Raw genomic sequence first — 14,585 nt, 5'->3', positions numbered from 1 at the left:
CAAATTTTAAATTTAAGTCGTTCAAAATCTTTAACACCAACCTGGCTGCAGTAACTCTTCGTCGCACTGAGTTCACTTGGTCAAAGCCGTTGATCATTGGAGCCACAATACTGGATCTCTCCAGAATGTTTATGTTCAGGTTTCATTATAAAATAATGAAAGAAAACTTTACTTGCAAACTTTTTTACAGTGATACAGACTCCCTGACGTATGCAATTATGACAGAAGACCTCTACGCTGACCTAAAAACAATCCCACTCTCTCTAAAGAATTCGATTTTTCGAACTACCCAAAGGAATCAAGCATCTACAACCCGACCAATAAAAAGAAAGTCCTCAAATTCAAAGATGAATTGGCAGGATCAGTAATGACAGAATTTGTTGGAATCCAATCCAAGGTGTACTCCATAATCACAGCAGGTATGTTTTTCCAATTGTTTTACTGATCCAAAAAAAACATTGCAATTATGTTCTTTAAAATTCTGAGACTTCTAGATATGTTTAATCCAAGCAAACGACTCAAAATTCTTTAATATAAAACCAAAGGGCTTACAAAATTCCAGTAACAAAAAAATGGGGAAAAAGGTTTGTTTTTCTCATTTAGACACCCAGAAAAAGGGCGTGAAGGGCATATCCCTCTCCACACAACGCTTATTCAATCACCAGTCTTTCAAAAAAGTCCTTGAGCAACAATCAACTGAACGTGCACCGAACTACCGCATAGCGTCAGAAAAACATAACATTTTTACAGTACGCACAATCAAAGTTTGTTTTTCCGCCTACGATGATAAACGCTTTATTTTTGACGACGGTATAACAAGCTTACATTTTGGCCACTACAAAATTGTAGACATTTTCATGCGTAAAATTCTGGATAACTGGGACGTAAATATGGACAATACCAACAAATCTGAAGGGGCAGAAACTACTCTTGTTAACGGCGACGAACGCCCGGAAATACAAAGTTTGAATTCAAGCACGCTGGGTGATAGGTAAGACAACAGTTTCAAGGAGACAGATTGGGGTTTCCTTCAACGCACGTACAATGAAAGTGGGTTGGAAGTAAATAGCTGTGACGCGAGCGAGGAACCACGCACACCCAGTCATAACGAATTCATTTTATTTGAAGCTGAAGAGAGCGACGAGGAAACCCCAGTTGTTCCTCACAAGCGTGCACGGCGTGCATTTTTATATGAATCTAGTACTGACTCCAATTAAAAACAATCAAAAACTTGCTTTAAACTTTTTGCATGTTAGTAATTTAGTGAACAGAACTGGTAAAATTTATGGAATAAACGTTTTTAATGTGTGCTGATAATGCGCCGGGCAAAATTAGACCGTATTTTCTTTATTCCTAACGGTTATTGATTAGAAGCAAAAGTTTGGACTGACGCCTTGAAGCTAATTAAATTCACGTGTACTTTTTATCTTTGATAAGCTGAGACAAGAAAGCAGAAATTCTTAATACAAACACCAACCAACTTTCCCGGTTAGAAAGGGGAAAACAAAATTCAACTCAAAGTATGAAACTGTTCGAAGAACTAAATGAAACAGCTAAGTTTTATTCCACTCTAAGATAGAGAAATTCTAAGAGGATACCTAAAAAAGGCCATGCCTGTATTGTAACGGGGGGACAGGTCCCCCCGTTACAAACCAGGCATTTTCACTACTACTGTCAGTACTTCAAGATTACTATCCTCTCTTTGATTTGATTGTCGTAATAGAGACACGCCCATAGTCGATTTTGGCTCGACACTTAATGTTGTCCTAGACTTCGACTCGACAAAAAACTGTGACTTCAGTTGAACTTTTTCTGTGCCTTAATACGTAACATGCGCAAATATAAGAGAAAGTGGTTTGATTTTTCTCAAATATCCGGTGAAAAGTTTTCAGTATGAACAACGTGAAAAGTTGCATCACATGGCTTTTTTATTCCGAGTATTGTTTTTCAAAGAATTTTTTTTTCAAGGAATCGAAGACAGGAGGGCACCCTGGAACCAGCGACGTTTGCCCCGCACAATTGAACCCCTGATGTACTATTTGGACATTCAACTGGACATGGATTCCTTTCGCATCACAGGCAGAGTTTCAATATTGTTCACGTGTCCTCAAAACTCAACCAGCATTATCATTCTGCACCACAAGGTAAGATAAACAATTTGTTTACTTTATTTGTGTTTGTTCTATCCCAGGCTGAGGTCCCAGACCGAAACCAGATATGTCCAGACCGAAATGAACGCACGAAGGGGGTGTCGTGCGTTCAAAATTACACGGTCTGGAAACACGGATGAACGCACGATGGTCTGGACATGAACGCACGATGGTCTGGACATGAACGCACGATGGTCTGGTGAACGCACGATGGTCTGGACATGAACGCACGATGGTCTGGACATGAACGCACGAAAAATTTTCGTGCGTTCATTTCCAGACTTTCGTGCGTTCATGTCCAGACCATCGTGCGGTCATGTCCAGACCATCGTGCGTTCATGTCCAGACCATCGTGCGTTCATGTCCAGACTTTCGTGCGTTCACCAGACGGAAAAAAATATTACCTGCTGGGGTGCAGTGCAGATCCTTGAAGCTGAAGACAGAGAGGGTTCCAAAACTCCACAAATCCAGATATTTAAAGTCTTTTTTTTTACGTGAGGTACATGAACATCTTTATACTAATAGTAGACAGTGCCTTTTTTTGCTGTGGTGAGCAAAATTATTCAAGGTGTCTATCTATCAGCATTAAGAATAAAATGAACCTCTAATAAGATAAGACTTTTTTTGACACTCATTCAAGAAAGCTGAAATCAACATAAACATATATCACACATCATAAACACACATCATAGACTCAAACCAAAAGACCGAAGCGAGAGACGAGCGAGACAACGCGAGAGACGAGCGAAAAACGAGCGAAAAACGAGCGAGAGAACGCGAGACGAGCGAGAGACGAGCGAGAGAACGCGAGACACGAGCGAGAGACGAAAACACGGGCGAGGGAACGAGGGAAGGGGTAAGGGAGAGCACCGAAAAATCTTGACGCCCGAAAGGCGTCCCACCCATTTTTAACTCTATATTTTTAATTTTTTTTTAAAAAAAACCAAGCAACACTTAAAACACATAACTTCTGCACCAACAACAGCTACATCAAATATTCTTTTTGCCTTACACTCTAGGAACACTGGGAACAATCCACATCAAGTTTGGTTTGATTTGAGCAACTCTAAGACCTAATCAAAGAGACCTATTTTTAAAAATTATTTAAAATTAAATATTCGAATTAATCGGAAACTGACGTACGAAAAACTAACTTTTTTCCTACGCAAGCTATAGCAAAATTCTTTTTGTTGTAGACTCTATATACCCTGGGGATACTCCATACCAATTTTGGTTTGATTTGAAGAACTTCTTGATCCGATAAAAAAGACCTATATTTAAAAATCCTTTTTCGAGAAATTCAAAAAGTTCCGTATGAAATACTAACTTTTCTCCTAGACAAACTTTAGCAAAATTTCTTCTTTTCCTACACTCTATCTACACAGGGGATACTCCATACCAAGTTTGGTTCAATTTGGACAACTCTAAGACCTAATCAAGAAGACCTATTTTTAAAAATTATTTAAAAATAAATATTCGAATTAATCGGAAACTGACGTACGAAAAACTAACTTTTTTCCAACGCAAGCTATACCAAAAATTATTTCCGTTTCACCTTCTAACTACACATGGGATACTCCATACCGGGTTTGGTTTGATTTGAACAACTCTAAGACCAATTCAAAAAGAGCTCTTTCTAAAATTACTTCTTCAAAATTATACGGAAATATTAGGAAATTTCCTTATGAAAAGTTAACTTTTTTCCTAGCCAAACTATACCAAAAATTCTTTTTGTTTTACACTCTACATACCCTGTGGATACTCCACGCCAAGTTTGGTCTGATTTGGACAACTCCTTGACCCGATTAAATAGACCTATTTTCAAAATTCGCTATTTGCGAAATTCGCAAATTTCCGTATGAAAGACTAACTTTTTTCCTAGGCAAGCTATACCAAAAATTCTTTTTGTTTTACACTCCACATACCCTGGGGATACTCCATGCCAAGTTTGGTCTGATTTGGACAACTCCTTGACCCGATGAAATAGACCTATATTTAAAATTCCTTTTTCGAGAAATTCAAAAAGTTCCGTATGAAATACTAACTTTTTTCCTAGGCAAGCTATAGCAAAAATTCTTTTCGTTGTAGATTCTATATACACTTGGGATACTCCATACCGAGTTTCGTTCGATTTGGACAACTCCTCAACCTGACGAAATAGACCTATTTTTAAAATTCAATAATTGCAATTTAAACGAAATAAAGGCAACTTTCCGTATGAAAAACTAACTTTTTTCCTAGGCAAGGTATACCAAAAATTCTTTTTGTTTTACACTCTACCTACACAGGGGATACTCCATACCAAGTTTGGTTCAATTTGGACAACTTCTTGATCCGATAAAAAAGACCTATATTTAAAATTCCTTTTTCGAGAAATTCAAAAAGTTCCGTATGAAATACTAACTTTTTTCCTATGCAAGCTATACCAAAAATTCTTTTTGTTTTACACTCTACATACCCTGGGGATACTGCATACCGAGTTTGGTTCGATTTGAACAACTCCTTGACCCGATGAAATTTCTATATTTTTGAAAATAGAATAAGCGAAAAAGTCGAGATTTCCTATTGAGATACGAACTTTTTTTCTACGAAAGCTAAGCGGGCCATTCTTTTTGCATTACAACGTAAATGTTACTGGTAGTCTGGGATATCAATTTGGTTCACTTTGAAAAAGTCCTTGATCCGATAAAATTTCTCTATTTTTGAAAATAGAATAAGCGAAAAAGTCGAGAATTCCGATTGAGATACAAACTTTTTTCTAGGAACGTTAGGCGGACCATTCTTTTTGCATTACAACTTAAATGTTACTGGTAGTCTGGGATATCAATTTGGTTCACTTTGAAAAAGTCCTTGATCCGATAAAATTTCTCTATTTTTGAAAATAGAATAAGCGAAAAAGTCGAGAATTCCGATTGAGATACAAACCTTTTTTCTAGGATTGTTAGGCCGACCATTCTTTTTGCATTACAACCTAAATGTTACTGGTAGTCTGGGATATCAATTTGGTTCACTTTGAAAAAGTCCTTGATCCGATAAAATTTCTCTATTTTTGAGAATAGAATAAGCGAATAAGTCGAAATTTCCGATTGAAATACGAACTTTTTTCCTAGACAAGCTATACCAAAAATTCTTTTTGTTTTAGACTCTAGGTACACAGGGGATACTCCATACCGAGTTTGGTTTGATTTGGACAACTCCTTGACCCGACGAAAAAGACCTATTTTTAAAATTCGTTATTTGCGAAATTCGCAAATTTCCGTATGAAAAACTAACTTTTTTCCTAGGCAAGCTATAGCAAAAATTCTTTTTATTTTACGCTCTAGGTACACAGGGGATACTCCATTACGAGTTTGGTTCGATTTGGACAACTCCTTGACCCGATGAAATAGATCTATTTTCAAAATTCGTTATTCTCGAAAATCGCAAATTTCCGTATGAAAAACTAACTTTTTTTGTAGGAACGTTAGGCTGACCATTTCTTTTGCATAACAACCCAAATAGTTCTGGTAGTCTGGGATATCAATTTGGTTGACTTTGAAAAAGTCCTTGACCCGATAAATTTTCTCTATTTTTGAAAATAGAATAAGCGAAAAAGTCGAGATTTCCGATTGAGATAAGAACTTTTTTTCTAGGAAAGCTAAGCTGGCCATTCTTCTCGCATTACAACGTAAATGTTACTGGTAGTCTGGGATATCAATTTGGTTCGCTTTGAAAAAGTCCTTGATACGATAAAATTTCTCTATTTTTAAAATTCAATAATCTCAAGTTATTCGAAATAATTGCACATTTCCGTATGAAAAACTGACTTTTCTCCTAGGCAAGCTATAGCAAAAATTCTTTTTGTTTTAGACTCTACATACCCTGGGGATACTCTATACCAAGTTTGGTTTAATTTGAACAACTCCTTGACCCGACGAAAAATACTATAGTTAAAAATTAAATAAACGAAATAATCGCAAAAATCCGTATGCAAACCCAACTTTTTTTCTAGGCAAGCTATACCAAAAATTCTTTTCGTTTTACACTCTACATACCCTCGGGATACTCCATGCCGAGTTTGGTTTGATTTGAACAACTGCTTGACCTTATCAAAAAGACCTATTTTTAAAAATTATTTAAAATTAATTATTCGAATTAATCGGAAATTAACTTACCAAAAACTAACTTTTTTCCTACGCAAGCTATAGCAAAAATTCTTTTTGTTTTATAATCTACGTACACAGGGGATACTCCATACCAACTTTGGTTAGATTTGGACAACTCCTTGACCCGATGAAATTTCTATATTTTTGAAAATAGAATAAGCGAAAAAGTCGAGATTTCCGATTGAGATACGAACTTTTTTTCTAGGAAAGCTAAGCGGGCCATTCTTTTTGCATTACAACGTAAATGTTACTGTTAGTCTGGGATATCAATTTGGTTCACTTTGAAAAAGTCCTTGATCCGATAAAATTTCTCTATTTTTGAAAATAGAATAAGCGAAAAAGTCGAGATTTCCGATTGAAAACCGAACTTTTTCCTAGGCAAGCTATAACAAACATTCTTTCTGTTTTACACTCTAGATACACATGGGATACTCTATACCGAGTTTGGTTCAATTTCAAGGAGTTTTTGACCATACGAAAAAGGCCTATTTTAAAAATTCGTTATTCGGAATAATCGCAAATTTCCGTATGATAAACTAACTTTTTTCCTATACAAGCTATAGCAAAATTCTTTCTGTTTTAGACTCTACATACCCTGTAGATACTGCATAGCAACTTTGATTAGATTTGGACAACTCCTTGACCCGATCAAAAAGACCTTTTTTTAAAATTCCTTTTTCGAGAAAATCAAAAAGTTCCGTATGAAAAACTAACTTTTTTCCTAGGCAAGCTATACCAAAAACTATTTCCGTTTCACCTTCTAACTACACATGGGATACTCCATACCGGTTTTGGTTTGATTTGAACAACTCTAAGACCTATTCAAAAAGAGCTTTTTCTAAAATTACTTATTCAAAATTATACGGAAATAATAGGAAATTTCCGTATGAAAAGCTGACTTTTTTCCTAGCCAAACTATACCAAAAATTCTTTTTGTTTTACACTCTACATACCCTGTGGATACTCCACGCCAAGTTTGGTCTGATTTGGACAACTCCTTGACCCGATGAAATAGACCTATTTTCAAAATTCGCTATTTGCGAAATTCGCAAATTTCCGTATGAAAAACTAACTTTTTTCCTAGGCAAGCTATACCAAAAATTCTTTTTGTTTTACACTCTACATACCCTGGGGATACTCCATGCCAAGTTTGGTCTGATTTGGACAACTCCTTGACCCGATGAAATAGACCTATTTTCAAAATTCGCTATTTGCGAAATTCGCAAATTTCCGTATGAAAAACTAACTTTTTTCCTAGGCAAGCTATACCAAAAATTCTTTTTGTTTTACACTCTACATACCCTGTGGATACTCCACGCCAAGTTTGGTCTGATTTGGACAACTCCTTGACCCGATGAAATAGACCTATTTTCAAAATTCGCTATTTGCGAAATTCGCAAATTTCCGTATGAAAAACTAACTTTTTTCCTAGGCAAGCTATACCAAAAATTCTTTTTGTTTTACACTCTACATACCCTGTGGATACTCCACGCCAAGTTTGGTCTGATTTGGACAACTCCTTGACCCGATGAAATAGACCTATTTTCAAAATTCGCTATTTGCGAAATTCGCAAATTTCCGTATGAAAAACTAACTTTTTTCCTAGGCAAGCTATACCAAAAATTCTTTTTGTTTTACACTCTACATACCCTGGGGATACTCCATGCCAAGTTTGGTCTGATTTGGACAACTCCTTGACCCGATGAAATAGACCTATTTTCAAAATTCGCTATTTGCGAAATTCGCAAATTTCCGTATGAAGAACTAACTTTTTTCCTAGGCAAGCTATACCAAAAATTCTTTTTGTTTTACACTCTACATACCCTGGGGATACTCCATGCCAAGTTTGGTCTGATTTGGACAACTCCTTTACCCGACGAAATAGACCTATTTTTAAAATTCAATAATTGCAATTTAAACGAAATAATCGCAACTTTCCGTATGAAAAACTAACTTTTTTCCTACGCAAGCTATAGCAAAAAATCTTTTTGTTTTACACTCTACATACCCTGGGGATACTCCATGCCAAGTTTGGTTCACTTTGGACAACTCTATTACCTAATCAAAAACACTTATTTCTAAAATTACTTATTCAAAATTATACGGAAATAAAAAGAAATTTCCGTATGAAAAGCTAACTTTTTCCCTAGCCAAGCTATACCGAAAAAACCTTTCTGTTTAACGGTTAACATACCCTGGGGATACTCCATACCTAATTTGGTTCGATTTGAACAACTTCTTGATCCGATAAAAAAGACCTATTTTTAAAATTCCTTTTTCGAGAAATTCAAAAAGTTCCGTATGAAAAACTAACTTTTTTCCTAGGCTAGCTATACCAAAATTATTTCAGTTTCACCTTCTAACTGCACATCGGATACTCCATACCGAGTTTGGTTTGATTTGGACAACTCTATGATCTTATCAAAAAGGCCAATTAAAAATTATTTAAAATTAATTATTCGAATTAATCGGAAATTAACGTACGAAAAACTAACTTTTTTCCTTTGCAAGCTGCATCAAAAACTCTTTTCGTTTTGCACTCTGTATACAAGTGCTATAATGTACAACAACCTTTTGACCTTATTGAATTTGCCCATAATAGAAACACAGAAGTCCGAAAAACCATGCCCCGCAAAATAATCTATTGAAAAATTTGTTAGGAAAGAACAAACACGCTATAAATCGAAACTAACAAAGGACTAAAAATTTTTTGGGGCTCCTTAGTTGTGCTCGAAGTGGCTGAGCATTGTAATCAGATAGGAGACTTCATTAAATTTAAAATAGAAGAGTTTATATTTAATGGCCGTCAAAACTATTTCCATTTTCTCCTCTGTATCTTCCACAACGAAACCAAAAGGAACAAAATTTTGCTCTTGCATTGTAACTAATTTCAGTTTCTTGACAACTCGGAGTTTTCGAAGCACACAGCGTTCCACATCTCCACGAAAAAAGAAGAGAATTTCGCCGACAAAATACTCGTCGCCACTTAGGTCGTCGTCAATTGAGACACAAACAAACTTATCAGCAACACATCCTCGTCCGTAGGCCGCCGATGATAAGAAAAAATTTCCAATTTTACGACAAAACAGTTTCAAATTTGGATTTTCTGTGCGAAACTTTCTTGTCTCAGTGTTTTCTACAAATCCGTAACATTCATCTAGTTTTTTCTTCTCGTTAAAAGTTGTGAGCATTTCAGCCAGACAGTCGTCTTCTACAGTCATTTTCGCGATCATTTTTGCTCTCACAAATCTTCGTACTAGGAGCTGACACTGGTTTACGGTTCCTGTGAGTGGTGCAATCAAAAGTCTGTTGGCCGACTCAAACATGGCAGCAGATGCGGTGAACAATGGTCCTATATTTTTCGCCTGCCATCCTAGATGCCGGAGTAGATGAAAATTTATCGACTCCATCTTATTTGTTTTCTCCAACATGCTGATGCAGAATTCTGACAGCAGTTTATCACAAAAGTTAGCATTCTCGTTAGATTCAAAAAGTTCACGAAGAGCAAAAACCAATTTTTTGAGATCCACTGCGTCACTTCTTCGTTCTTCACCATGCAAATACGGAGGGAAAATTATGGCTGACAAATAAAACAACAAAAACTTCACTTCCTTTGCTTTGAAGCTGGCTAAGGTTTCGAGACTTCTGACGTTATTTTTGAACTCTTTCGGTAAGTCAACGTACTCGAGGAACGAATTAATTTCAGCTTTATGATCTGCATCCATTTTATTATAATGATGTTGAAGAAGATCTTTTGCTACACCAAGAAAAATTTGGTGCATTGGGTCAATTGGAGACGAAAGGGGTTGATTTGAAATTACATCAAAAGCTTTGCTTCTACCTTTCACGCCATGAGTTCTGAATTCGCAGTCCTCTTTTGGTCCCAACTCCGCTCTTAATTTATCAATGCTTCCATTCTCTAGCTCTTGTATGTTTCTCATATGCGAATCGAATGAGCGCATTTCAAAAGAGTGATCATGAGGGTATCGATGTGTGTAAGCTAGATGAATTCCTCTCTGTGTGCATAAAGTGCAACCATAGTAACCATTGAACTGCTTCATTTTGAGTACTTTGGATTTTGCAATCAGATCAGTTACTAACAAGATTGGCTCAAATGTAATTGTCAATTCTTGTTCATTGAAAGTGAGCTTCTCCGACACAGACAACTCGTTTTGTATATGCTCAAAAAAAACATCAAAATCTGGATAGCCTGAACCAACAAACAGCGCTCCTAGTACAAGATTTTTAAAAAGTTGTCGCGGCTTAGGTGGTAGATCAGCAATAGCAAAGAACAGCGGCCACGCCGAGGTTGTCGGAGTCTTGCAAACAGCAGCTCCATCTGTGTTTACAATTAACCTCACAATCACCTCCCTTTGATCATTCATGGCAAATTTTGGCATTAGAATATCGCGCGTGGTAAGTTTCTTTTCAGCGTACTCAAACATTTCGGAAAGAGAATTCTTCACAATATCGACAAGCAACGGGCGAAAATTTATTAAAATCAGCTCCCCTTTCTCAACCAACGTCCTGTCACACTGATAAGAGCTGCAGAAGTCTTCAAATTGTTTTTTAACTGCCCACGGCGAAACAGATTGACCGTCAAAGAGTAGCTGATCACGCTTCAAGAGATCGTTCAAAAGCGCATCAGAAGCATTATGGACCGAAACAATAGCCAAAAGCGAGGCTTTCAAATTTTCCACAGAAACACCTGATACTTGATGCAAAAGCCCATTTGAATCATTACGTTCATACGACACAATTTCATCACCACTATCGTTAAAACTGTGGTTGCTGAACAGATCAAGTGCCGTGTTGCTCTGAAAATGGTCAGAAGGCAAGCTAATAACGGTGCTACTAACTCCATCTGATGAATCATTGCATTCTGGACTTCCAAATCTTGCTAAATCATCTCCGTCACAGGCGGGGCCACAGTTGAGAGGAATTGAGCTTGTCTCCGAAACAACACTGGCATTTGAATCTTCGCTATAGAACTTGATAAGGTCAGTGAGCAATGAGGAACGCACATCCCTTGCATTTACTTTTATTCTGGGAATCACTGTTCGTTTTCGTTTTGAGGGCTTCATACCTACTTCGCTCATTTTATCTTCTGACTCCTCTGCTTCTATACCGTGCTCGGATACATGTCCACAGAGACAAAACTTATTATTTTCTCCAAAAAAATCTTCATTGTAATAAGTAGTCAGTTCTTCGCCCGGCTTGATTTCACGAATCGCTCGCAGTCGTACGCACTCTCTGCCTTTGAAGCCACCACTCATGTAGTAATCGCAGTTTGGGACACACGAGTGATTTGCCCACCTTGCGACGCCAACTAACAATTTATCGCCTTCCATAAGGGACCAGTCATCAATCACACGATCTTTTGGTTTTTTTGCCAGCAAGCCTACAGCACATTTGATTTCACCTTTTTTGATTACTTTTCCACTGCGATTCACCAAACAGTACCCGCCGAAATTGTCAGCTTCGATACGAAAACCTTCAGTGAGAGCACATTTGTAAATTTCTTCCATATCCTGACTCAGCTTTTTGAAATCTCTGTCAGAATCAATCAAATTCATGTAACTTTCTTGGGACATCAATTCTCTGAGCAAATGTATTTCATTGGCCGTTTTTTGAACATAACGCTCAGCGACAAAACCTTCAATTTGGGCCAATTTTTCGCAATTATCCATTTCATCTTAAATTAAAAATTACATTGAGAAACACAATTTCTTGAGAAGCTATTGCAATATGAATATGAGACAGGGAAAAAAGTCCGACTTCAAAAATTCTTTCAGTTCTAGCACAAAAAAATCGACATAAACGGGAGTAATTTTGATAACTGCATGCTAAAGCTGCATGATGAGAGAACACATAGCCACCGATGAATTAAATCAAACCAATCGTTAAATCAGAAGGAAAATCTAAGCAAGAACTAGACAAATGACTTCATTTACAAATCAAAATCCACAAAATGAATCAATTTTGTCATAACTAACAACAATTAGAGTTACAACTAACTTCGCCGTAAAATTTAGGCAAAAACTAGACAAATGTTCTGTTTCTTTGTAACCACTGTCATGATAAGTTTAAATCAAATGTCAAGTTTAAATATAGCTAACTTAGAGGTCTAACTGAAACCTTTCCTCTTGGCTATAAAGGTTTTACAAAAAAGCTATTGTTATTTCATTCCGCCTGATTGTTCGCAGTCGTCGGCGTCTCTGATACTTCTTGCCTATGTTCAACAACCTCAGCATTTTTCAGATAGCTTTTCCTCTCCCTTCCTGATTGGTTTGCAGAATCTCTCGCCTTCCTCAGTGCCATTCGAGGTGTCAAAGGATACTTTTGCTTCACGACGTCTAAACAAGAGAAAACTCTCTGCATGAGTAATAATTTTTAAGAATAGAAGACCGATGCTAACTTATTGCAATTTTTCTAGAACTATTTTTTGAAGAGTGAGATCAACAGAAAAGTACAAAAACCTTCAAACAATTCTCGTTTTTCGAGAGGCGCTTCTGTACGTGTACCTGAGCTCTGACTGTACATCATCTGATCAACCAAGCCGTCAACTCCAAAAATTTTTCTGCCCAAACAACGGCCAAGTTGAGATGGATAGCAGTTTGCCACATGGGTCTTCATCAGATCTTCTCCCTCGAATTCAACTCTATGAACTGGGTAGGCGGCCCTCAAATCTGGATTCTCGTCAATGCTTTGAAACCCAAACTTTTGAAGAATGGAGATTTCCTGAACGTCTTCGAGCTGAAATAAAACAGCTTGGAAAAAAATGTTTTGTTTGATTGAAAAAAATTCAAACCAACCGTATCATCAAGCTCGCCCAGAATTTTGCGTCGTTTCTTGTCATGCTTTGCCTTAATTCCAACCCCCACTTGTTGTGCACAGTTCATTCTCTCGTCGTGACCTTTCAAGAAGTCTTCGAACTCTTTGCACATGGAAGTTGAGCAGCTCTAGAAATTAAAAAAAGTATTGAGAGAGCAAAGTTTTGGACACTTTATAATAAAAAAATTTATAATGTCAGCCAATGGTTTGATAACTTTTTCCAATTAAGGGATTGAACAATGAAAGCAAAAACTTACGCCATTTTTCAACAACAAAACAACAAACCTCCGATTTGTCAGCAGCCGTTGTCGCCTTTGGCAAAAAAAGAAGTGACCGTGTCTCTTTGTTTGGTTCTGCGACTGCTTTTGTGGGGCAAACACTTTTTTCTGTTACTTTTGCTCTGGCTTTTGCGGGACCAAGACTTTTTTCTGGGCACGTTTGAGGCATCTCTTTTTGCGTAGCTTCAGTCGGTTCGGGAGACGAGAAAAGCAGATCAGGTGAGTCAACGACATGAGTAGCTGCAGGTTGAGTTGCGCTTGTTGTTCCTGGCCCCTCCCAGAGAAAGGGGGGTCGCTGTCCTTTCTTATAAATTTCGGCCGCTTGCTTCTTGTATTCGCGCACTCTCTCGGCCGGCCCTCTACCCAAATACAGCATTCTGCGAGGATCGCGGTTGTGTCTTATGAATTCGTACTCTCCAGGTTGTAAGGCGAGCTTCGCTTCGTCAGAATAACCTCTGGGCCAAGCAATACTATTGAGACCCGTCGATACACAAGCTTTTTCGTATATGAAAACAAACAACGTATTTCTATGCTCATGACGAATGCTGCGTTCAACTTGTGTTTCCGGGTCCGTCTCAAAGCTGGGAATTTTTACTTGCCTCTTAGGGCGATAGCTGGAATTGGCCATAGATCTGAAAGACAGATTGAAAATTATTCACATCGAAGCAAGTCAAATAGTTGAGTACAAACAAGTAGAATCAAAGAAAACAAGATTGAAAGTCATTATGTTTCTTGTGGGTTCATCATTGAAACTACACACTATCTCATAAAACAAATTTGGAAGCTTTGATTCAGTTTAAAGCATTAGAAATCTAAACTAACTCATAAATTTAACTGCTGCATCTGAGTCCTGTTGCATCTGACAGTTATAGAATTAAAAGAAGTACATACAAGTAAAGTATACTCTTAGCACCTTGAATGAGCTATGGATCTGGAACAAAGTGAGTGAACTCAATAAATCTACGTTTATGCATTTTTTTGGTTGGCTTTTTTTCCCCGATACAAATCTTTCTTCTTATTCTTAGCTTCTTCGCTGTACTTGCCTTTACCTTCTAACCTCTGCTTCGCATTTAATCCAGCTTTATTGGCCGCTTTCTTGGCTTGTTTTCTGGCATCGGGGAATGATGAGCTCGGAAACTTTCTCTCAACTGATCCTAAAATTGAGACTTGTTAAACGT

General features: G+C 37.3%; 2 protein-coding genes across 3 annotated transcripts in view; both read left to right on the top strand.

Moving 5' to 3' along the window:
* The window catches only part of LOC142334765 (methylglyoxal reductase DkgA-like), a 431,775-nt gene that overhangs the window by 131,738 nt on the left and 285,452 nt on the right, over window positions 1–14,585 (top strand). The gene's annotated exons all lie outside the window — the stretch shown is intronic.
* LOC142334750 (uncharacterized) overlaps window positions 1–14,585 on the top strand; it is a 202,222-nt gene that overhangs the window by 32,694 nt on the left and 154,943 nt on the right. For both annotated transcript variants that reach the window (XM_075383018.1, XM_075383016.1), the window contains exon 2: window positions 1,969–2,144. In XM_075383018.1, coding sequence (XP_075239133.1) covers window positions 1,969–2,144 — 176 coding nt within the window. The remainder of the gene's footprint in view (window positions 1–1,968; window positions 2,145–14,585) is intronic.

Source organism: Convolutriloba macropyga, chromosome 2, assembly GCF_964194025.1.
Source record: "Convolutriloba macropyga chromosome 2, txConMacr16.3, whole genome shotgun sequence".
Taxonomy (NCBI): domain Eukaryota; kingdom Metazoa; phylum Xenacoelomorpha; order Acoela; family Convolutidae; genus Convolutriloba; species Convolutriloba macropyga.
Note: the sequence above shows the minus strand (reverse complement) of the source record. Positions and strands in the feature narration are given on the sequence as shown.